Source organism: Bombus impatiens, unplaced genomic scaffold (genome assembly GCF_000188095.3).
Source record: "Bombus impatiens unplaced genomic scaffold, BIMP_2.2 scf_0166, whole genome shotgun sequence".
NCBI classification, from domain to species: domain Eukaryota; kingdom Metazoa; phylum Arthropoda; class Insecta; order Hymenoptera; family Apidae; genus Bombus; species Bombus impatiens.
Genome location: NT_176585.1, coordinates 124,495 through 150,670, shown reverse-complemented (window position 1 = coordinate 150,670; position 26,176 = coordinate 124,495). Strand labels below are relative to the sequence as shown.

At 37.9% G+C, this 26,176-nt stretch overlaps 1 protein-coding gene and 1 long non-coding RNA gene across 10 annotated transcripts in view; one reads left to right on the top strand and one right to left on the bottom strand.

Moving 5' to 3' along the window:
* LOC105680442 overlaps positions 1-26,176 on the top strand; it is a 115,237-nt gene that overhangs the window by 61,002 nt on the left and 28,059 nt on the right. For all 7 annotated transcript variants that reach the window (XR_004461257.1, XR_004461256.1, XR_004461258.1 and 4 more), the window contains one exon: positions 2,653-2,857. This is a non-coding gene — a long non-coding RNA (uncharacterized LOC105680442). The remainder of the gene's footprint in view (positions 1-2,652; positions 2,858-26,176) is intronic.
* Positions 1-26,176, bottom strand: part of LOC100740009 — a 111,789-nt gene that overhangs the window by 63,215 nt on the left and 22,398 nt on the right. For 2 of the 3 annotated variants that reach the window (XM_033319564.1, XM_033319566.1), the window contains exon 2: positions 15,548-15,726. In XM_033319564.1, coding sequence (XP_033175455.1) covers positions 15,548-15,726 — 179 coding nt within the window. Of the gene's footprint in view, positions 1-15,547; positions 15,727-22,255; positions 22,389-26,176 lie in introns of those variants that run through there. The other variant, XM_033319565.1, reaches the window with a different exon arrangement.

The window sequence follows — 26,176 nt, the reverse complement described above, 5'->3', positions numbered from 1 at the left end:
AAAACCAGCCTCTCCTAAAAAAAACGAGCCTCGTTTCGCCACACTACCGCTATTCGATTCGATATATACGAAAAAACCGATATTGTATCATCGTCTAAAATGGTATCGGCGTGCAGATGAATATATACTATTAACGTGCTAATTGTAGATATACTTTTTTTCTTTTTCATCATCGCTACAATCAGTATGTGTCTACTTTCTCTGATGCATTTTCTTTCGTTCGTTTTATTATGTGCAATGATTTTTCTTGTTTTCGTGCCTTTCTCTTCTCTCAAGCTGATTCATTCGAACTGATGTTAAGTATTTATTGGAATCGAGTTGTCGAAGAGTATTCATTACGATATAGTTTACAAACGAAATGATTCGGTGTTCGGAGAAATTACAAAACTGCATAGAAAGCGTGTGTCACGATTGATATAGAATTGAAAGTTGTAAAAGGTAGAATATTTAGAGTAGAAGGGAAGGACAATTTTTTACGATCATTTATTGAACTATGAATATTTAATAAACACATACGACAGCGAAGTCACGTCCCTTCTCGAAGTCATAAAAATATAAAAGTGCAAAAGTACGTGTATTGCGATCGATACAGAGTTGAAAGTTACAATGACCAGTGTAGATAATTCCAAGTAGCAAGAACTATCTTCCTTAACTTCCTACGATCGTTCTCTCGCTCGATTCGGCTGGGATATCAGTCAAACAGAAAAAGATACAACCGTTCTAATAGATAGAGACCATTGTGACAGTTTCATTGAAAAATATCCGGCTTAATAGGCGCTATATATTCGACGTTATCACTGACACGGGTCACATAAAGCAACGCAGGGTGGTGGCTACGATTAAAGAGCGGCATTATAGGACGAGTTATGACGCTCGTCAGGTTTAGAAATTCGCGTCAGCAGATTCTGCCCGGTCGAAAATTACCGGCTGTCTGGCGAGTAGAAAGGGATGCACGATTTTCCATGGAATTTCCATATCCTCGTTTTGAGCAGGGTAAAAATAGAGAAGAAATCATGGCTCGTAAACAGTCCAGGTTGAAACCCGAAATGGGTCGTTATAGTTGATCCCGAAATCACTTGATTCCGAAAGAGGGGAAGAGTACTGGGTCGGCCACGAACGAATAGGGGTTGAAACTGTGTGGCGAAAAAGGGTTAGAGGCGGCCGATTAAGCGACGAGCGTAGCAAAGTTATCTACCCGGCCAAGCTCGAAATCTCTCTCATAAAAGTGGTAACAACCCCTGTTTGGGAAACAATGGTGGCGCTACCAGACTCTCGAGGGTTCGTAAAAGTTTCGGACGCTTTTGTGGAAAGGGTGAAAGGTGCAGGCGTAACGAGGGAAAGGGAGGCACTGACGAGGTTTAGAATCGGATAGAGAAGAACGCTGGAAGGTAGAACAGCGCACGGATTTCGACTTTAACTCTGCTAAAGCTGTCCAATAAATATCGGACGTTGGTTATTAGCGTTTTAATTCGACCAGCCCAAAGTAATTTAATCTCTGCTCCTTGCAGTGGGAAAGGTGACCGTGGTAAAGATATCTACCTTCGTAAATAACAGAATAATACTAGTTTCTCGTGTACTGGCAAATGTAAAGGAAATGAATTGATGAATTATTAACTGATTGAGAATTGCGTTGTTGCGATGTTTGTAACCTTCTTAAAATACCAGCCTTTCAGAAGTAAAATTCATCAACTCGACTTTTCGAAATTTCTCAATTTCACTGTCTAAGTATTAATTAATATTGAACTTCTCTAAGAATTTTTTAACTTATGAAGTTAATCAATGTAGTTCCTGAGTAACTCATATATAGTGCCCGATAAGGAAAATTTGAATAGGTAATGGATATGAAACAACACCGTAATTTTACGAAGCAAGATTGCATTTGACATGATCAGGTAGAAATTCGTTTATATGAAATCCATTTATTTCATCCAAATGTCCGATTCAACGAATCTGCGTTGATTGAATCCAATTATTTGAACGTGTATTATTATATGAATGAAAAATCATAGGTAGTGGGCAGAATCAATGGATTTCAATTATATCAATCTGTAGTTCTCTGCTGTGATATAATACATTGTACTATATTGTACAATAATATAGTTGAGAATATAATCGTTAACTATATAATCGAAGAATTTCTAACATTCACGTAGGCAAGAACTAATTTTAAACTCCCTGTTATTCGTCACATAATGCTTTTTAGTCTAAAAATCTAATATAACATGATTATAATTGTACCGTTTTCACTAAAATTACGATGAAAATTTTTCCGTTGATCAAACCAAGAAGTTGATGAAATAAGAGGAAAAGAGGATATTTCTCTTACGTTTCTGTTCTTTCGTTTTTGTTTTTGAAACTCGAATTCTCGCAGCTGAAAGTTTGAAATTTTTAATTCTAATTCTCCTGTCTTAATTGTTCTGTCTCCGTTCCATTCTGTTTTCAAAAACTTTCTAATTGCGAGCTCTTCTCTTGAAACTACGTTTCCCTCAGCAGCCATTGAAAATAAAGAATGCTCTCACTTCGAATTTTACGATGCTGCCCAACTGTCTGAAAATAAAAAGTTTCTTCTATGAAACAAAAAAAGAAAAGTGGAGAAGAACGAAACAAAGGTTACTTTTCTCTGCTCACGATCAACGTTGTTTTTTGCCGTAGAAATATCCGACTGGATGATAGAGAGGAACGTCGTTTGTCACGACAAAATACCCTTTCTGGAAGTTGCCGAGGAAAACAATTAGATGACCTATCGCATGATTCTATCGACATCCTTCAAGCAGCAACCTGCCAGATGGAAGTAAAGTATGAAGCCAGATGGCGTCGACGTTTTGCCAGACACACATCGCGTTCCAGAATTTAATTGGTAAGTTCACAATTTTCCTCCATTTCGGTAATTTCTCTCTCTCGAAGTCACGTCTTTCCGTTTTCGTCGATCAAACTTTGATCAATTCTTATTTGATCGTCAACCGAGTGAAACGATGGAGCCAGATTCTGCTCGAATTTTCGAACGTTGAAAATTGACCACGTAGGTTTCAGGAAAATCTATTGCGTACCTGATCGGACATTTTACGGGGCTATCACTTTTTTAACGTCGAAATCAAAATTTCAAAAAATCAGATGATTGTTCACGGGATGAAATAAGCAACGTGAATTTTAAATCGGGTCTAAATGAAGGAAAGTTAGGAAATGCCGTGAACATGACCAAAAAGGGTCATTTCGTCAGTGGGAAAATTTCGGTCCGCTAATAAACGCAAACCAAATAACTGAGCTGCATCTCTGAAAATCGAAAGGTTAACTTGCTTTGCATATTTACACTACGGTGTAATTTGGAATTTCGTGAAATTTCGTCGACAAGTTATCGACAACTTTTTAACATAATACACCCATATTTATTCAATTCTGGCACATAAAGCCAAGGGAAATTATTAAATACGTTTGATTAATTCCCCGGTTATGACGAAAAACCATCTTCCTTTAAAGGATAATTTGATAAATCGATGTCCAACCAGAACGTCACTCGTTTTGCGAAAGAGACCTCAGCAAAGAGGAACGCCGACCGCTTAATTAAACCGAGAAAATGTTGTCTCTCATACGGATCGACTTATGGACGGTGGTTGTAATTAAAATGGTATCCACCTCGAAAATGTACGACTAGCTCAGCTTCCACTAATACTACTTCTCTCGTTCCTCCAATTCGTTTCATTTCACCGCACTGCTGCTACAGCTATTCCGCCATTCTACTAATATTCTATCAGCATAGCTTTTCCGCTGGTTCCATCGGATCTCGTTATTCTTTATTTTTCTTTTTTTCTTTCCTTTACGCGTATCCCTTTAAGAGACATTAATATCAGTCGCCTTTCTATTTTGAACGTTCGAAGGGTAGCCATGCAACATCCTGTGTATTCGTCCACGATTTTTCGATGAAAAAAAATCGGCTGTCAAGGGAAAAAGGTAACCAAAGAATTTATCTGACCGGGCAAGTAAAATGGGTCTCGCTCGAAACATATTCGATTTGATATTTTTGTTATCTGTTCTCCTTCCTTTTTTTTTTCTTTTTTATTCGTCCGCTCTATTTTTGCTCGATTCCTTCCAGTTCAGGATATAACCATCGGTCCTGACAATTGACTAAGGCTTTGTTTTATAGCTTGCTCATCGATGCCCGTTCGCCTGGACGCGTTTATCTTTCATTCGTTTTTCGATTGTCGAATGGAATTTTATGGTCACTTCGACGTACACATTGCAATAATTCCGTGTATTGTTTCTGTATCACAATTTTGCTTAGCCTTCGCAATATTTAATTAATTTAAGATACTCTTAATTCATAGTTTTAATTATAACGTATAATGTATGAGAAGTATTTAACAGAATTAAATATGAAGAGAATAATATATTCATCGTATTTTCTCTTTTTTTTAATTAATCGAAGATCGTTAGTGCGCTGGTGATTTGACATTAAATCCTTTTCATAAACGTTAATCATTGTGAAAAAGCACACTGTTTTGCTCTGGGTTGTTATAGCTTGTGCGTATTTTGCATCTTTAATACTACTTGATTATTAAAAAGACTGTTATCAAGAGGTTAAAAAGCTTTGAAATACTCCAACGCTTAAAGAGGTAGCAAACAAAAGCAGCATGGAACGCTTCTTCGTTTCAACCATTGTTCACGTTATTTTCAGTAACTACAGCTTCCTAACAAGTTTTCCCTTCTGCGTCTCGACTAAATAGCAAGAAGACGGTATTTTAAAATGATAAGTTAAAAGTTCAAATTCAAATTTTCGAAATAAAATTAACATCTGCAGATTCAGATTCAAATTTCCAAAATAAAATTAACATTTACATATTTCAACTGAAATTTCTTCAACTTCAAGCTCAAGCTCAAGTTGAAATTTCCTAGTTTACATTTAATTTCAAATCTTCCAATATAAATTCAAACCTTCAAGTCTCACTTCCTACCTTTAAATTCAACTTTTCATATTCAAGTCGAAGATCAAATTTTTCGGTTGAAATTCAAATTCAAAATGTGAAGATACTCTTATCTGATCTAATTCTTATATTCAAAGCACGTCAATATTTCATTTCTTCAGGCCTAGTCTGATGAGTAAGCGACTCGATCTACTGTTTCGACTTTCGTCCAGTAACTTCATCGCAAAAGTTCTCTTCTTCTCTTATATCTTTCTTACTATATAGACTGTGAAACAATCGTTCGAATTCTAATGATTCGACGCAATGATTTTACGCAAGAAGTACACCAGTCTCGAGTGATGACCGTGTGTCTCTTCGTCAAAAAAAGAACGTCAAATTTCATCGACTAGTGTAGGAAAAGCACTCGAAAGGAAAGAAAGTCGAAATCTTAGTTTCAAAGCCTGAAATCTCATCTTCCAACAGTTGCGAGCAGCGTGAAACAGTCTCTCTAGTGCTTTTCAGCTTTTCCAACCAGTCGAGTTTATCTCTTCCCACTGTGACACGTCGGAGAAAAGAGCTCGTAGGACTAACTTGTTCCTTGAACGTCGCGCCCCTCACAGAAATGGCATGTGTCGTGAAGACCATCCATACGGAGTTCTTTTCGAAATACACTTCCTACGACAATAATAATTTGTCTTCGACCATTGCTCTAAAATCGAATAGCTTTTTCCCTCGCCAATTTTGTCCTTATTTTTATATCAAATTTTAAGTTTGAAAATTAATTTCGTCTCAGCGAGTTCGAAGTCTCGAAAGCATTCAAGTTTTATAATAGACGAGTTTCTTAGAAGTCAATCTAATTTCGGAAATTTCGCAATTTTATTACCTGAGTACGAGATTAATGGACTTCAAATTCTTAGGAGTATAATTTGAAAACTGAAACTTAGGTAGGGAATTATTTTACCTACTGAATATGTTATGTACGCTCTATGAATATTTCCCATTCAATTCAACTTTTCAAAGCAATAATTCACCAAATAAATTTATTATACCATATAAAATCAACAATTATGAATACAGAAATAAACTGTAAAAAATATATCATCAATTTATAGAGTTCGTTCATCAATATGGCTTCTGAGCAATACATATTTCCTGAGAGCAATCCATCGTCGGCGACATAGTCAATTACTCCGATCCGATCGATATAGATCGACCATAAACTGTCCGATACGAACGGTCCTTTAAACAATTTTAACTTACAGCCACGTTCTATTTTTCCAGTGGTTCGCCAGCTCGCGAGCTATCGCCGACCCATTTTGGAATGTTAATTATCGAATTATATGAGGCGGCTCTAATTTAATTACGCAATTTCGCGGTCAAACGGCCCACACGAGCGCCACGCTGTCCCCATAAATCCAATAGGCGGGTAAAGTGTTGAATCGTCGCTTTAGGCTTTCGGTCAGTAGAGAACCATTTCTGTCGTATTTCCTCGCCTTTTCTATTCCAAACCATTCTTCCTTATTTTTCCCCATTCATTCGGCTTTTCTATTTTCCCTCCTCCTTGCCCCGGAAGCCTGTTCTTCCTTCGAGCACACCTTCGCGCATTTACTAAGCTGTGAAAGTAAAGCAGTTCCTTCTAAGCGCAAAGTGGTCTCTCATCTTTGAAATGCCAAGCTACTTTCCCTCTGTTTTTTTACGCGTACATTCTCCGCCACCTTTCTTCACTCGAGGCTGCTGTGCCTCCCTTTCTCTTCCTTTCCTCTTCGTTCACCGCCTGCTTCGTTCATTCTCTCATTCTTTGTATAATATTTCGTCTCGCTCTCTTTCTCTCTCGTGTTAAGAACATAACAGGAAAACGATCATTTTGTTTAGGGAGCACGAGTACCTGGTCGAGTGTAATCTTAATGAAAAAAGGCTTTTTACTTGGCAACTTTTTTCGTACATAATTAAAATTCCGTAGCTCTCTATCTCCCCCCCCCCTCTCTCTCTCTCTCTCTTGTTCTCTCGTGCACTTGTCTGTTTTCTCTGATCCGTGCCAAATGCATTATCATGTTACGGGTTTCTTCTCACCGGTAAACACACGACGAATATTTTTCTGGGAAAGTAAACATTACGATAATACTTGATGAGCCTCCGAGGGTTTTTCTTGTTCCTCTTCGTCTAATGCGAATTATTTTGACCATAGTAAAGGAGAAAGATTGACAAATGCATAATATATCTAGTGGATTAAGTAAGCAACGTGATTAGAAAATGATTAGAAAATCGAGCAATTTATGTACGTTTGGTAAAAATCGCATGGAAGCAGGCAGTTGTGAAGACACATATCGTTTCAATCAGTTGACGCATAGAATGCAGGTTTTATAATATGCTTGTGTATTTTTCTGGGCTTCAGTGTTTCTATGTATAATAATTTACTAACTAGTAATATTAGTAAATTGGTAAGTTATAAGTTACAAGTTAGTATAGATTTTTCTTCTTGAAATATCCCTCTAATAGAATAATTAGTTAATTGACAATTTGTGAAACTTACTTGCAAAATTTCACGTTTGATTATCAAACTTGTTATCGGAAAGTATGCAAAGTTACTCGCTAATAATAACTTGTAATTTGTAACGTGTGAAATTTCACTAATAAACTGAGGCCCTGTTATAATTGCAATTCTTCGAGGTCGCGTGAAATAACTCTCGGAAATTTCAACAAAAACTTGAAGATCGCAAAGAAAAGGATTTCATGCATATTTGTGACATTTCGTATTCCGTGAAGATAAGCTTGCGAATTTCCGCTAAGCAGGAATTATTCGGAAATTCGAAGATCCGAAAATTCTCAAGCCAGGAAACACCGGATTCCACGGGATCGCGTTACGAACACGTTCGACTACGTGTTCCTCAGGAAAGCTACTCACAGGCTCCAACAGCTTTTCGCGTAATTTTCGAGTTTGAAACGTGACAAATGATTCACTGCCTTCGTACAGCTGCGAAGATTCCCAGCTTTGATGCTATGCTACCTTTAAACGCAGTACAGAGAAACCGTGTGAATCCTGATTTCATGTATATAACTTCTTTCCAAAATCTTTTCCTATTCCTTTTATTCGCTGCCAAGTAGTTTTCGCTGGTACATCGTGTACAATTGAACGGTTCGAAACCTTTTCGATACAGGCTGGGAAAAATTTGAAAATTGCACTCGATTCGTCGCTTCAAAGCCATTTAAGCCAGCGTGACGTCAGGCTGCGGCCGTATTACCTCGCCTCGAAACGAAATTGCGGAAATAACGCACGGGAAACGCTCGACCTCCAAATATCTTGCTAACCAATCGCGTGGCTATGCTTCTGTTATCACTCTAACATAAAATGAAACTGTGTCGATCGAAGTTCTGACATTCACCGTCGTTCAATCTTTTATATCCTAAGATTGCAACATATTTTTATAGTATATATATATTTATATATTTGAAATTGAATCAAATATTCTATGCTTTTACAAAAGAGAAATTAAATGAAAACGAAATTATATCTGAAAAAAGATTACTAACGAACTATATTTCATAATGTGTGATTTATTGATATTGATTGTTATAATAATAATCTCTACTCGGATACATAGCAAATTCCTTTTGAACAATTTCTGTCGAAGTTATTATAATTTTTTATCACGCTATATGAAATAATATTCGCATATTTTCGTGGTCCGCCGATCAGCAAACCATCCGATTTAAATACCATTGGAATTATTTGAGGTCTAGTCGATTATCCTGTGTATTCATCCCCGATCATTAAATTGCTGAATTGAAGAACGAAATCCAGAATATTTAGCATAATAACGAAGGCATAAAGTTTATATATAATACGGTAATGCGTATGGTACATATTGGAAAAAATGTAAAATATAATGAATGCAAAAGAGGGAAATTAAATTTGTCAACGCGTATATGTAACAACGCGTACCAACTCATAAATATTGTTATTAATAATTCACTCACACTTCTCAATTTTAGTACTAATGGAGTGTAGTAGTTTGATGTTAATGGAATAAAAGTGTTTTCACTGGAATTAAGATAGATTAAAGTGACTATGGTTTTGACAGTTTAATATTTTGTGAAAGAAAAAGAACTGATACTATGTTTTGTCACATGTCACATAAATTTCTCTTTCTAGCATTCTTTTCTTTTTTAATTAAATTTGCAAATGGTTAATGGACAATTTACTGTCCATGGACAGTTAAACGTAATAAATACGAGTTTATGTAAAAATTGTGTAAACGACAAGTCGGAACAAGATTATTGTTGAAAATTTGTTTAAATATATTCCGCAGTGTTTATCGTTTATTTACTGTCGCCGACACGAATTAATGTTCACTCGTGAAAAATTCAAAGGTATTCGGTTTTCGAGGGCCTGGCATTTTATTCCGCTCGTGTAACAATATATATGGATCCGTTTGGAGGAAAAATAGAGCGCCGAGAACGTCAAAAATATAGGCAATTTTCAAGTTTTCAATTCCCCGCCCCGACCAGTTTCGACACGAGACTTTACCGTGTCCAATTTCATTTGGAAAACTGGAAATTCGACCGGACAATAGCCTCCTTTCTCCGTTGTCGGGCGCTCTAACGAAAACGTGCTTTTATCAAAAACTAGTTAATTTGAGGAAATAACACCTAAAACAAAAAGGAGGAAAAAGATAAAATAATTCTGCAAACGATATCATAAATTTCTCCAAAAAAATACCCTGTCCAAAAAAATATCTCCCATGTCCAACATCCACTTCCAAAACATTCAATTTTCTCACCTCAAATTATCCCTGGGGCAAAATAAAAAATATACAACGCGATTACACAAGGTAGCGTGTTGAGTTCGTCGAAAAACACAGGAAGGGAAGGAAAATTCGTGAAATCTGCTGTGGTGGAATGGCGACGTCGATAACGGCCGTTCGTGACGAGCATTCGATTGCTCCAAACATATTTCGAGCGAGGAAAAATAGGCAGGAACGCGGTGTATATTCGCCTGCTGATTATCTCCCATGGTGCAGCTGGTTTTTCGGACGAGAAACGAAAATTAATCATATTTATGGCCGGCTCTCTCCCGTTCTCTTCCTCTCTTTCCATAAATAATGCGCGCCTGGAATTCGCGTGGATCAATTTATGCGGCAGCAGCTAACAGCCACGGAGAGAGAAAGAGAGAGAGAGAGAGAGAGAGAGAGACAGACAGACAGAAACAGGGAGAGAGAGAGAGAAGGATCGATTTCGAGTTCTTGTAGTACGCGCAATCGATCTGACCCGACCGATAAGACTCTCTTTTTCACAACGATCCATCATGAGACCGTTGTTTGGCCTGTCTACCAGGTCAACAAATCACGAGTCACTTTCGGATCAGGGTAGGCGCGTGTTCAACCGTGTCCGATTCGTTTCTCTCCCTTTCGTCTTCTTCTTGTCCTCGTTTCGAGTACATTAGCGTGACGAAGGGGTGAAATTCCAGTGCAGTGGAGGGGATGAAGACAGTGACAGATCAGGAATGAGAAGCGATATACTGGTCTGTTGTTGGAAACGTATTGATTGGACCGCGTTAATCCCTCGCTCGATGGAACGATGAGCGCCAGCCAGGGAATTTATGATCGATCGATCGTAAGGTGACAAAAATGATTCATCGATCGCCAGTCAAGTTTACGAGCTTTGTCCTACCGTCATCCATTGTTCCATCAGCCTGTGAAACCGTTTGAATTTCCGCGTAGAATGGATTTTTAAAATTGCCAGAGTATCCAAAGTTTGCTAGATAGATTCGTGTCTGGCTATTGACGGGTTCATTCTACTGCCATCAATCTAACCGCTCTTTCTTCGATTGTTGACTGATATTCGCGTTTCGTAGCGTGGCCGATGTAGTCGTGAAATCAAAAACACGCGGTCGTGGAATGAATTACATGGGAAATATCGAACTACATTACTGTAATTTCCAATGCTCGTTGTTTGCCCCGCTGTTTGCCTCGCTGTTTGCTCGTTATTTGCCCGATATTTGCCCGATATTTCAATATGGGACAATCGAAATTGCAAGTTACGTCTGTGAAAGCGGGACTCTGCTCTTAAATTCCTGGCGAATATGCGCCATCGGAAATGATAGGCGGCGCACGACACCGACTCCTCGAGTTTTGCATAAACAGCGAAACAGGCTGTTTCCGGTCATCCATCAAAACCGCGAGTAGACACAGGCAAAGTCAACAAATCACGGACCACTTTGCGCTATTTACATCCAACATTTCGTGTCAAATAAAGTATTGGTAAATATTGATCGAAAATAATCTGCGTTGGAATAAAATAAATACGGCTACTTTACCAACCACGAGCACTAGTCATGGTTAATATGAATTTTCCCAGAATACTGTAGGATAAGATAGAGTTACTTGATTCAAAATGATTAATTTGCCTTATAATTAGACTGTGAAGAATTTTTAAGTCTCGATATTTTCGTTTACCACCGTAACAACTATAAATCGTCATTCAATTAAAAATAAATCAATTGAAAAGAAAATGAATGAAGACAAATTCAATGAAGGAAGAAAACAGAGTAAGATTCAAATAGGGAAAATTGAATCGAAAGCATGTCGCGAAAACGGTTTCAATCTACACGGAAACGAGCTAAAAAGGACGTAGCCACGATATTCGAATCGGTGAAATATTCATGGACGGACGCAGGTGCAGTACAATAGCGTTAACGAAAAAATTGTTTGAAATGCATGTACAATAACGACTTTATTTCGACATTAATATAATACCGTCAAATCTATGGGAGATCAAACACCAGTGTTTTGTAACCTAAGATAAATATGTTTTGTCCGTGTGATTGATATTTTGTTAACAAAAATTTCAAGCTTTTATTAATCCCCCTAGCGGCAGATTAAATACTGTTAACTGAACTGTGGAAGTTTATGTACAAACGTACTTTTATACACGCAAATAAATGTCAAACATAAATAGAGATCTGTTTCACTTTTTAAAAACGACAGCCGCTCTTTTTTCTCAAAAAAATCTTTCACCTCAACGTGTTATATTATTCTACATATTTTTGCATATTATATGCGTATTATCACGTGGAACTTTTTCACAAATGCATAAAATTTGCAATAAGACCGCGAGCTTTTACCGAACGAGGTAAAAATTAGTCAAAATCAGAGTGCAGCGTTTGATCGATAAAACTCCTCGATTAAATTTCATTTAGCTTCCATATTAATCGGTCGAGAATCGAATATGACTTGTCCATTATGCCATGTTACGGCCGATCTTTGATCAAACAACCGATCGTTCGGTTAAAAATAGACGAAAAAAAGAACCGAAAGAATATATATTGGAAAAAATCGGACAGGGCCCGATCGATTGGAAAATATTGGTGGGAAAGTTGATAGCCAGAAAGTGGCTTTTTCACTTTGACGCCGGCACCGAGAATCGGATTCAGAAATAATACAACGTCGACGTCCGACGAGCGGTAAAACGAAATGATATCCAGCGAACACGGCGTCAAGCGACCCTTAACCTAACGATTGTCTATGAGCAAAACGAATCAACCAGACAAGGTTATTGCTGGCGTGCGACGATCCGTGATTCCCCGTGAAATGATTATGATCATCGATTAGCATAAATTCCTCGCTTTTCTTTCATACTTTGCTTCCGCCCTTTACCATCCAATCCCTAGAAAGGTTATGTCTTCTCTCTAATAGTTGGCGATCGATTTTCAAAACTTTTATAACCATCGCCTGGTCCGCGTTTGCTTCCGGGACACAGAGAAAGATTTTAGCAAGAAGATTTTATCGCTGGTGGAAATGCTGACTATAGGGAATCGTTGATTACCGCTTTCAGCAACATTTCGCGATTTCCCGCACGGTAATCGACCGATGAAATAGAAAAATGCGCAAGATCCGCGGAAACGAGAATTAAATAGCCAGAGTGTTCACTGGAGAAAAAGGAGGAAAAACTTTGGAGACTCGCTAGGAATTCTTTGTCCGTGGCAACAGGAATTGTTCGTTGTAATTAATCGTGGTTATTTGGAAAGCAAAATGGAAAATTAAGATAATAGTTGGCTTTCTCACCTGATAGAGAAAATTCACAGGCATTTACGAATCTATGTCGATCCTACAATTAATACATAATGAAATTCGAATGTTTGTAGTAGTTATTAGAAAGTACAAAATATTTGTATTTTCAATTGTGAAAGTTAATTTATGTCTCCGATTTATATAGTGATCCATCCTCTGTAATGTATATACTATTACATAACTATTACATACAAGTATATACTATTACATATACTATTACATACTATTACATACTAGATCTTATAATTTTATGACAATTGAAATTCAAGTGTTTATGGCATCATAATATGAACTATTTTTATTTTAAATTACAGAAGTTATTTTGCCTCTTTGATTTTTATAAAATGTTTGATTTTGTATTTCCGTAAAACACCTGTTCTTAAAGCCATACAATTTTATAACATATAAAGAGGAATTCAATATTTATAGCAGCATAAAGAAATTATGAAAATTATCCTGTGTCCCTGAGTTATATAGCGAACTACTATAAAGCTTGATTCTCGGTGGGCTAAATATCTCTGCCAGTCTCTTCTCTCGTGTGGTCTCTATTCGTGCTTCTTAGGAACATTATCTAAGACCAATAAATTCCGCCTATCTCTCCGAAACTAGAGGTATCTGAAAACGACCCAAGATCATAATTACCCCTTAAAGATTTCTCCAAAACGTAGCAAATGGCCGCACACGATCGAATCGTTTCACTTGTAAGTTCGCTTATATTATGAAATACACTAGAGGGACTAGTAAGTCAACGAGGCCGGAGAATTTCGATTAGAGACAGCCCCGTATTCCGGCAGTGTGCGTACTTTGCAACAGCCCTGTAACAATTAATTTTCGGAAGTTGCGCTCGAGTCCCCGGTTCCCATTTCGTAGGCCAATTTCTATTCAAACAGGTTGTCTCGCGTCTCTGACGACAACGGCGACGTCGTAGCCCTTTGCCTCCGTTATCTCTGCACCCCGCCTGGTGTAATTAATACCAGCCCATGACAAATCGCCGTTTCCGTAATAACGGCCGACCAATAAATACAGCGGTCACGATTAGAAACCAGCCAGCACGAAAACCGTAGACACTGACTGCTTCTAAAAGCCTGCACGGCTGGCGTGTTCGTGACAATCGATCAAAACGAGGCACATAGAGGAAGGAACACAGAGACATCAGCGTGTTTCCTTTGAGGTTTAATATGTACGCTATCGCTTATCGGTGATACGTTACGAGGCACACTGTTGTACACCTAAACATTTGGGCAAATATATAAAACATACTTCTCAAATGAAATTCTTTAAGTTGATTTTTTCGATCACTTCTAGATTAAAGGATTGCGACGGTCGTAATTTTTACGAATACTTGCATCGTTCTTTTAAATGATTGTGAAATTTCAATTATTATATGCATTAAGATATGTATAATTTTGTGTGCTAGACTAGATTAGCCACGTAGTAGTGACACACGTATGTGAATATGAGTGTGTGGAAGTATGTGTGTGCGCGGCGTCTCGAAAAACAGATGAATGTAACTGTTCCGTTGGCAGTTTGGTATAGAAGATGGTGAGACAAAGGAAGTACTGAGACACGTGCAAATGTATATCGAAATGTAAGATCCTGGAAATCGTTTATTAAATAAATCCAGAACTATTTTAATATGAATTCTAAGTGTAACCTTAGTATTCCTTTACTGTTATTTCGTCAATTAAGATCCACAATTCTCAACAATGTATTACACGGAAAGCATAGAATGATAATTCACGTTTCTTGTTTTTCAATATTTTTTAATTCAATACCATGTCAACTGATCGTATATTCGCAAAATTATCTTTCTATTAAATGTAGTAGAAGATGTTTATATCAGAAATATTGATTTCGACATTCTTGAAAAATTATTTTTTCATTATTTTCAAAGGATAACTTGAAATAAAAATAGTTCGTGTCATACTGCTATGGATACTTCGATTTCGTTCAACTTTATAAAACTGTAGAATCCAAGTGGAGGAGGAAACAGTGAAGAAGAAATTATGAATTAATTCTTTGAAAGTAGCGTAAGTGCAATATCGAAAAACGACGTTCAGTAACGTAAATTCGTTGGAAGAAATTGCCACATTGATCCTTAATTGGTCTGAATATTCCAAATAAAATACGATATAACAATAATCTCTGATATCCTCTGCAAGGACAATTAACCAACAGGTTATTCTAAAGTTACAGGTCGCTATATTCACGAACAAAAACTTCTCTCCTGGTAGTACGGAACAAGATAAGAAGGCCTGTAGTCTAGGATTTTGAAAAGTGGCAGGAACCTTTACTGCCTCTGGTTAACGAAACGCTAGCCGGGGGGACACTTTCAGCCTTGGTATTTTTACGTGGCACCTTTACGGTGCAACTTTTCATATCGGTTATAAAACTCACGCTGCTTTTATAAAATACGATCTACGAGGCTAAACATTTTTTTCTTCCTCTCAGTTCTGTTTAGTAAAATAAAAAGAGAAAATATAGAACACTCATAATTTCTCGTCGTTTCTTCGTGCTGTCTTCGGAAATAACAAGGTTCGATGGGTAACTAGCGTTCCATTTGGCAAGAAAATTACTGCGGCTTACCACTTTATCTCCCAAATTTCGCACGCGGCATGGCAGGTACACGGTCTGTCCGACGAATGCGCTGACGTTCGCCGCTGTCGGTTCAAAAACGGGCAAATCCCCTTCGGCTGAGTCATTATTGGCATCGTTTGGACGCCGCTGCGAGCCCTCCTTCGATATTTCACGAAGTTGCACAGGCGCTACAAGCAAAACAATTGGGTTTGTGAAATTATATTTCGTGAAAGGTATATTGTTGTTGTAATAGTCTGAAGTAGAAACTTCGTTAGTGGGTGTGTTAGTCATGGTTTGTTTCTATTGATCTCTATAACAAAAAATACAGCAAGAACCTCGCGGAAACGATCCGACAAGTCCATTTTTATTGATTTCCTCACTTTTGTGTTACTTGGTTAAAAAAAAAAGTAGATATTTTAACGTGGAATAGTTGAAGAGTGGAATATAACTCGATAAATTCCAAGGCTTTTAAAAATAGATGATAAATGTACAATGTTTTTTTTAGAAACAAATAATAGCAGTTTACTTGTAATGTTAATCTAACATAATTAATATGAATCTTCATAATTAATGTTACTGATATTTTCAAATATCCAGGAGGGCGACAAAACGCATATTTAGGCGTTTTATTAATACGTTCTACAATTCATTTTCATTGTATCAGATGTTTGTAGCCGTATAAAAGAAATACAAAATGATATGAAATTTAATATGCTTGGACCCCGTTGATTAATACGCAAACGCTGTAATAAATACGATAATATGGCAATATTTTTTGCAGCCACTGTAAGCAGCATTTTTAATGGAATCCATTAGTCTCGTAACTCTTACACGGTAGCTCATACATTTTTCCGCCAACGAAGGAATTACCCCAAAAGAAACTTAACTTCTTTGAAATATTTTCTTTCTTCTTAAAAAGAAAGGAAGGCTCGAGAAATTCCAACAGACTCGTAAAATTCTCCTCGATATTCCAGCGGAAGATAAAAGAAAAATCACATGGATCTTGTTTGCTCATTAAACGCCTCGCTTTCCCTGGATTAATCCGTGTTAATCTCGAGGAACGAGATCGGGATATCCGTTTTCTTTCATCTCATGTGAGTCTCTTTCTCGTTTTTCGACTTCTTCCCTTCTGCGTGTACGACTGGACACGTGTTACCCGTAATCTGTTCGAGTTTCCCCGAATGAACTCGTCCGTCGGAATGGTCGCGAGCTCTATTCGAACGGTTGCCTCGTTAGTATACCTAGGAACAGTCTCTCCATCATCATCCATCATCATCAGAACGACATGGAACGATACCTATTCGCGATTGACAGGGATTGATCCGAAAGGAAAGTTGGGAATAAAAGCATGGTTCATCACGACTTTACTAACACAACGTGGCGAGCCACAGAAAAGGAGCAGTTTCCCTTCATCTCCAAATCTTTCGAAATACGAAAGAAACCCATAAAAGACCCATTTTCTTCGAATTCTTGATCATACGTTCGTACCTATAAATCTTCAAAAATTTCAAGATACGTACGAAAATGATTCGTAAATGATTCGCAAAAGATTCGACTTTCCTGGAATATTCAACTCTCCTTGATGATCCTTGATGAGTACATCTGTCCTTATTTATTATTTTTGGATGGATGAGAAGACTGTGGAGGGGAAAAACGCGGTAGCTTTTATCATTTGCGGGGAAATGAAACGGGGAATTTTAGCTGCTTTTCGTTGTAGACTCGTAATAATGACTCATGTTCGAGATGAACGAATCACAGTAGCTTTCGAAATTCATAAAAAAGAAAAAGAAAATAATGAGAAAGGGAAAAGGATGTAACAGCTGTATTCTCTTGTCCTCGTCTCTTCTACGCTTTCTACTACCCTTTTACAGTCACTGGATCGCGGACACGCTTTTTTCTCGAGGTCGAAAACACAGTCGGATAAATTTAATTGGACCGTAACCGAGCGCGTGTAGCTTGAAACGCGGAAAGAAAAAAGAAGAGAGACGAGAATCGCTATGCTCGAGGTGCAAAAGTGCTATCGAATTATCAAACGAAGCCAACCAGAACGAGCCGCTGACATCGTAACTCGCTGTGCTGACTGTTTCGCATAAACAACGTTCTACCCAAACATAGAGGCTGGGTATCCTCTTTCCATCGTGTGCAACCAACAACTTTCCCCTTCGTCCCTCTCTCGTTTCGTGGTCTCACGTTAACGTGTCACAGGCCGTTCTTCCCCAGAGGGGCGAAGCTCGGTGTACAGATAACGCCCGTATATACAGCAGCACGCTGGCGTCATACAAATGACCAACTTCCCCTCGGCTGGTTTCCCAACGTCGCACGAATTCATCCTATCCCGACCTACTGATAACTGCAGATTAATTGACAAAAAGCAGAGCTCGCGAATACGGATGATGTACACGGGTTGAAAATCGTCGTGCAGCGGAGGGATTTAGTTACACGTCGACCTTTACCTCTTTATTTAGCGTTGCCCCGGGAAATGGGGTTGGGATATCGAGCCGCGTGACGAATTTATAGGCAACCGAGGGGGCTCACTGTTGACAGAGTAGAGTCAAAGGGGAGGATAGAAAAAGCTTAACACTTTCGCGCTGCTAGACGGGAATTTATGTTTTTGCCTAGTAAATGAACGCTGCACTATGAATTAAAAAGGAAATGTTTCCTTTTTATATTTTTGCATAATTTACCACTATGCTTTGAATGTAAGAAAAGAACGCTTTTTTTTATATTTTTGCATAATTGGATACTGCACTATGAATTTAAATAAAATGCTTTTTATGTTTCTGTATAATTGAACACTGCAGCAAGAGTTAAAAGTAATGTTTTCTACGTTAGAATTTATAATATATATATCTATATATATATATATATGTATATATGGTAGTTTTTAATAGTAGATACATTGGTAAAAATGATGGTTTTGGGCAATTACTTTTATCACTCTAGTTATAATTGTCTGCGTATGACATATTTTCAGGTACACATTAAACGTTAATAATTCTAGTGTTAACTACTTGTACACATTTTTGTTTTGTGAGCAAGTTTCACGACGAATATATCAGAACTTTTTGCACTATAATTTTTCCTCCGAGAATATAAAGTTGTTTATGCACTCCATCGCCTTTATTGTTGCACTTTATATCCTTGCATTGCATATCTGAACTTTTATGTGCACGTGCATATACGTTTCATATTTCTAGCATAATTTCAAGATATTATTTTATTTCGGCCCTTTATTCCTCTTCTCGTTTGCATACGTACCCATTTATATTAGACCGTATGTTAAATAAATATGAGTGTTTTGAACATTCCCCTACAAAACTGGAAGTATTTAAATAACTGAAGTTAACGTATAATTTATCTGTCTACCAAACCAACGTATCTAACAAACGTCTTTAAAATATGCATATTTAATCTTACGTTATTATGGTAAAAAATGACCACAATTATAAAGAACAGACATTATCTCTCAGAAATGTCAGAAACAAAAATAACTGCTGAATATTCCCGGTGTCCCACTATAGCATCGCAAACTTAAGAAAACCATCGAAATGAAGAATAAAGAAATCCGCTACTTCAGATTTTATTCTTCGCTTTAAGAAAACAGCAAAATCTCTCCAATGGTAGAAACTATAATCGAAATGAGATTAAATATCCGAACACGTGCCTGTAATCCTAATCAATACCCTTAAGAGAATCAGTAGAACGTGCTCGAACGTGTCAGCCGCCTTATCTCAGCCACACCGTCGCGTTACTTCGTCTGACCAAGCACCGTCTGTTTCTATTTTTTCGCCGCTATGGGCACGCTCAGAGGAAACTACCCTGCAGATGATTCATTCCTTCGCCACTTTCTTTACCCCTTAAGCTATTCCCCTTCCATCGACGTAGCTTTATAATATTATAAACCGTATACAGGGTCCCGTAAACCGAAAGTGTTTTCTTTCTGTCTCTAGCTGAGCCGCGGGGTATTTTCCTCTGGCCGATCATCGAGACATTTCATTTTTTTTCTGCTTTTTTTCTTTTACTTTCCCCCTTGGGTTGTCCCTTTTTAAAGAATTATGCCTCAAGCGCAACGCCACCAACTCTCTCCAACGCACGCCAGTTTCATTTCCATTGGCGCTGAAGATCGACTAGAATAATTGTACAGCGACGCCTCAGGCTCTCTTAGTCGGTAATTAAAGAAAAACAATAGCTATGTTTGGGATGTGACAGACACGTTTCAAAAGATAGGGATAAAATTTCGAAAGATTCGTTAACGAAATTAAAAGTTCGTAGATTAAAACGTCGTGACGAAATTTGAAAATATTTGCCGAAATTTTGGAATTTCGTTGATCAAAATATCGTGATAAAATTGTGCAACACTTATCGAAATGTCAAAGCCCCGTAGATCGAACGATCGTCATAAAATATTGAAACATGTCTGTATTATAATTCTCTACTGGAGTTCTCTAGTTGGCTTAGCAATTGCACATTTCATTCTGCACCCATTAAAGCAAAACTAAAGTGGATTTATCCGAGTCTATTACATAGTAAAGTTACTGTGAAACGCCACAGTGGATTAATTGGTTTATCGATCAATTAAGTATTAAGAACGCGATAGGTAGATGGTGCTTAAACGACAAGCTACTTTACTCACTAACTTTTTCATGGAAATTTTAACTTTCGATCCCCTATCGCTAGCCTTATAAAATGACACGAAAGTATATCTAACTCAAACTTAAAGCTTATTTCAAACATTCATTATAGAAAATTCAGCAAGGTATATAGGTTCTAAATAGATTCTTCAAACGTCAAAAACTTTTTACTCCAGCCACATAGTATTACTTCTATTTCTTTTTCTATGTCGTCCTTTTCCTTCTTACGATATTTTATTTATATTAAATACATAAAATTACATAAAAATAAGCGTAGCGTTAAAAATGTAACTATATATCGTTTACAAAAAAAAAAAAAAAATATGGAACGAATAATTAAGCCCAATTCGTATAGTCTACAACGTGTTGATATCGACGTTGTACCCGATAAAAGTAACCGCGGCAAAAAGTAGTCATTCGTTCTGTTTGCAGTGTAAGGCGACGCGATAAAAGAGAAACGCGCTCTGGTGAATCTCCTTGGGTGTGTTCACGATAAGGAGGCAGAGGCGGCACGTCCCACGAAATACAAATATCGCTTTCGAATGGAGCACCGACGAGGACGCGTATGTACGTCGGCATTAAGGCGAATTACTACGTGCTAAATCTCACGGCGTTACGCTATCTTTCGTAGGCACTCGACTCACCTCCTCGAAATCTCTCTCGCCCTGCTATTACGACCGAAGCTTTTTTCACCGGCAAACGACACTTTTATTTCCCGAAAGTATTATCCCGATTTTTGCCCCTTTTTGCACCCGTCTACGTAACGCGCGATTCCTCTTAGGGAGGAGGAGGACGCGTGTCGTTTGCGTAAAACGATGACGAACGATGTTTAAATCCGCATTCGAAGGAAACGAAGGGGGGATTATGGGAACCATTACGTACGAAAGTAAAGAACGCCTTATCGTAGACGCAATAAAGATTGGAAGTTTTTGAAGAGCCTCTTTCGTTACAAATAATAGCTGAAATGCCATATATTTAATACGATTTTTCTGAGAATCTGCTACTTCTACGTAATGCTTGCAGGTTTTACAATATAAAAGAGAAATCGAAAATTTGATTGCAATGCGACAAACTGTCGTGAATTTCAAAGAAAAGCTTCAAGTGGCAGTATCTTTAATTTAAAAAAATTGTGGCTGAAGTTAAATTCTCCTATTAAATTCCAGCTATTAAATCTAAATGGAAATATCAGATCGTCTTATAAAGCTATAAGTAATACGATTTTCTTGTAAGTTGAGTTCGGAACGATGAAATACTTCCACGATTTTAAAACAAAATTCCCGGCGTAAACTCTGTACTTAATTTCTTTTTCGAGAAGGATGTGCTTGTCCCACTTTTTTACTGAGGTTTTTAATTTTAGAAATGAGAGAAGCTCTCCAGTTCATTTGATATATTCATATTCTTAATTCTGTGATATATTATGTACAGAAAGTAAACCGTGAATGTTTATACAATATTTATAATATCAAAAATATGAAAATATCCAGACAATATAGAATTAAATATTTCAAAGAAAATATTCTCTTCCTCTCTCTGTCTTTCCCTTAGCGCAAAATTTACTAAGAGAAACACGTCTATATTTAGGTTCCATTTCTCCAATTGTACCAATAAATGTATACATTCACACAGTTAGCCTATACTTTCTAAGGACATTTTTACATCTTCATCACTGCAATGCCGACACTTTCGCTATTTGCAAGCAGAGAATCCAGCGATGCGATTATTTAAATTCTTCTCGTTTCGTTTAACTCCACCTACGACCATCCACTTTGCTGGACGGCATTGGGTACACGGTTTCTCGCATCATAAATCTCCATTTAGAAGAAATAGTCATCGAGAAGGTAGGATATCGGATAGGCGAAACGTCGAAGCCACGAAGAAAGAGTGGGATGGGAATAACAGTTGGTGACTATAAAACTACAAAGCAAACCAGCCGTTAATCTTACGTCTGTCTCGAATCCTGTGGCGGTCTACCGCTCTTAAACCAGACCAAACCCCATCCCCTCCCCTCAACCGTCTCAACCCCAAACCCTTAGCGTTCCGTCGCTCGAAACAATGAGGACGAAAGTTTACGGTCGCGCTAGGCCACCGAGAGAATCATATATTTTCGCCGCAATGCTCGTAAAGTGCGGTCGCTCTTGCCAGTCGGCACATCGCTGTGCGAGACCAACCCCCCGGTTAGGTAGCCGTTGTACATGCGAGTACATCGCCGTGTCAGCGTGTCACTGGCCACTGCCTCCACGTAATTTCCGCGAAAGTGGACATTTCCTTGTCGACCGTATACTTTTTCCACTTTTCTGCGTGCCTTCATGGAACGCTTTGCCACGACGAGCGGACAGAATCAATGGGTTTACCCGTTTCTGACTTTTGCTTTATTGCTCTTTGCTGGGTCGGCCGCTGAAACGTGCTGGAACGCTCGAATGGGACTACGGGTCTGTCTGTTACGCTCGCAGCTAGTGATGAGATGAAGCAGATTGCAAGTTAGTTCGAGTCCAAGCGTAAGACTTGAGACGGAAACAAAGTATGCGTTTAAATATTTGTTGTAGCGTTTCCATAGTAATTAATCGATATAGTTAGACCATTGATATGTTAAATATCGTATGATTTAGTAAAGTTTTTATATCGCTGCTAAAATTGAACATTATGAAAATCGAGTGTAAATTCTGATAAAAAGACCCGATAAAAGATAAGAAGAATTTCGTTGGAAGATAAGGGTACGTGTCAATACTTGTTGTAGCCACTATACATCAAGCAAATTGCAAGTTGAGTGTGAGGCTTGAAACAGAAACAAACTATGCTTTTAAGTTGATTGGAACTTAGGTAAGAAAAGTTCAGTTTCTTTATAAGCAGTTGAACGAATGTATAGATGGTAATTTCTTAAGTATATATAACTGATTCTTAATTAAATAGATTGCAGTCGTTTTAACCAGAACATTAGACTGTGCTACCTTTGTTTTGCTATTTATAACGGTAACAATAACTCTCATTCAACGTGACACAATTCGCCGAAATTCCGTCTCTCTAAATTCTGACTCTCGTTCTCATAGTCGCCGTAACTCTTCCATAATCCTCACAATTCTTTCCCTAAGTTCTCACTCGCACATTCTTTATGAAGAAATATGTAGCATGCGATGCTCTGCTTCACTTGTTCAAAAATTCTCTAGCAGCGAATGTTAATTTTCTACCTAGATGTTTTTCTTCTCGAGACGAGAATCTACCTTTCCATACAATGATGAGATCGCTATATTAACACTTGGTTTTAAATGACTTTGATTGCTTAAATGCTTTTGAGATTTGGAACAATAGGTGTGAAGAGAATTGCTCTTTATTAGAGGATAAATGAAATCAGCGAAATAAAACGGAAATGGTTTTGAAAATAAAATCCACTCCGCGTAGAGAGGCTTTATCTACGAATATAGCAGAGATTCGAATCTTCTCTCTAATGAGAAAAGAGGTTCGTTCTTGATTTCATTGGCAAAGAGTTGCTCGAGCGAGGCTTGAATCGTTATAGAGTTGCTCCTGAACGAAATTTACTTTGCCGATGCTTCAAGAAATGGAACTTACACTTTCATTCCCAGCTGGGAACGTTACACAGAATGAGTTTCCCAAATGGTCGAGTATAGGTCCAAAGTAATTCCAGAGCATTGTATGTTATAAGCATTGTATATCATTCCAGACTTAATATCCAATTTCCAATGTTGCGATCGTCCATCCACTCTAAATTCATCCATCTTCTAATTACATTCATATCAATTATTAATTACATCTATAAACACTGTTACGCTATAATTTCACGTGTCGTATAACGAACTCGTTCGATCCATCTTTTCGCAACATAAATTATGCTGCGTTGCAATTCTAATTGTCGCTGCGAGTGAAAGCTTACAACGGTAGTTGTTCCATTGTTTAACAAACTGGGCCACCGCCATCGACGTAGCAATGGAAACCTGAATATCCTATTACAATGTCAAGTAATTCCAAGACAGGACATGTGTCCTATAGTATAATAATAGTTTCTGGTAACAATGGCTACATCTCGATTGTTAAAACATTCACGATTTCGAATAGCAAGACGCAGGTCGAGGGTCGACTGGCTCTAAGTTATCGTAAAGCACGAACAATCCTATCAATTTGAGAACATTTATGGCGAGCGACGTAATACGACTGGGTGCAATCGTCTTCATCTTCGAAATTTCTATCGTGTTCTCGCATAAACTTGCCGGTCCACGACCTCGCCCCCTTGCTTTATTTGCATATGATGCATTCACACGGCCGTGTCACATGCGTACACGACACTTCCGTGTGTTCATGTGACATGCATACCTGCAGTTAGACAGTTGAAACGACGCACAGGGGTAATGGATGTACTTTGCGATGTAGTTCGCTGTCAGCTACTATTTCGCCGTAATTGTAATATAATAAATGTAACGGCGCTCGAACCAAATTTCGCATAGAGCTTCGAACGAAATTAGAAATCGACATCTGGTTGTTTGGAATTCGCAAAAAGTCATGCAAACGTTTCTTCACGTTGTACATTTAGTGGTAAATATATGGATAGAGGAAGTTCTTGTAATAAGTTTAACATAGTTTAAATCGTAATTATTACGCGAAATAAGAATTGGAAAGTTAATCTTATATTTATAATGGTCCTGAGTATACGAAACGTCGAAAAATAATTTCTTAGTCAAGTACTTGGCCTCGCTTTCAAATTACATGTGATAATTCCTTAGTAAACAGAAACAGGCTGAACTCTATACTAATTATCAGCATTGTATGCAATTTGACATTTCAAAAGTTAGCTTATCAATATAACATCAAAACAACCACATGTTCTATTGCAAAGCCCTATGGAAAACCTATTGAAATTTCTCAAACTTTACATCGCAATAGCTCTGAATATAATAACGCCTCATCAACGGCACGAAGCACGTTAAAAGCGGCAATTCGTCTCCTTTAAAATGCTTTTTACATCGTCCCGATACGACGCCCTGTTCCCGAGATATCGTCGTGTAAAGAGGAAGGGAATTTTTAATAATTTACTCGCTCTATCCTTGTCGCACACTCGGGCCTCTCTCTTCCTCTTTCTCTAGCACGCGCTCACTGACCTACCCCGCACTAGCGATACGTGCGCTGGTCAGTGACAGACGCTGAGTCAGCGTTTTTTTACCATTGCTATTGCGGCGTACGCATTTCCAAGAAAAAATGTAGGTCACGCTGCATTCAGGAATTCGGCATTCCCTGTAACCTAATGAGCAACTTAGAACAGTCATATCTCCGAAACCAGCTGAGATATCGGGATGAAACAAAAAACATAGTAATGAGCATACTCCCGCCTATCCATGGACGTGAATTTTAGTGCACATTTGAACGATTGTTTTAACTCGAAGTGAACATTATATTAACATCGTTCCATTGATTTCGATTAATTATCTCCGAAGGCAGTTGAGATATCGGGATGAAAGAAAAAACATAGTAATGAGCATGCTCTCCCCTATCCATGGACGTGAACATTTCGACGAATGCTTTAACTCGAAGTGAACATTATATTAACATCGTTCCATTGATTTAATTAATTACATTACGAAACTAGTATAATTATACATTCATATGGTATAGTATTATCCCATTGTACGGTAAATTAATTCGCCAACGTTATAACCGGGCATCATTGCAACTATACTGTACGATGAATTACTTAATTGGGAAAAAAACTCAATTGTTTATAATTCATTCCGTAATAACACGCCAAGCATATTGAATTAAATACCGCCAGGCTGGAGTACGATTGAAAAATTCAAATTAACGAGAAACCAGTTTATTAAGCCGGACTCATTTGCTTCAACGTAATTACATCGCAACACGGGTTTTTTCACCGTTTCTCGCGATTATTCCAACTTGTAGTTTGGTTGCGAATTGTCGGTCTCGGATTAATCGACCGCGTGCACCTGCGATAATTACAGCTGTGCCTAATTTACGCTCGATCAACGGGCTCGTTCTCAACGGCGTGCTG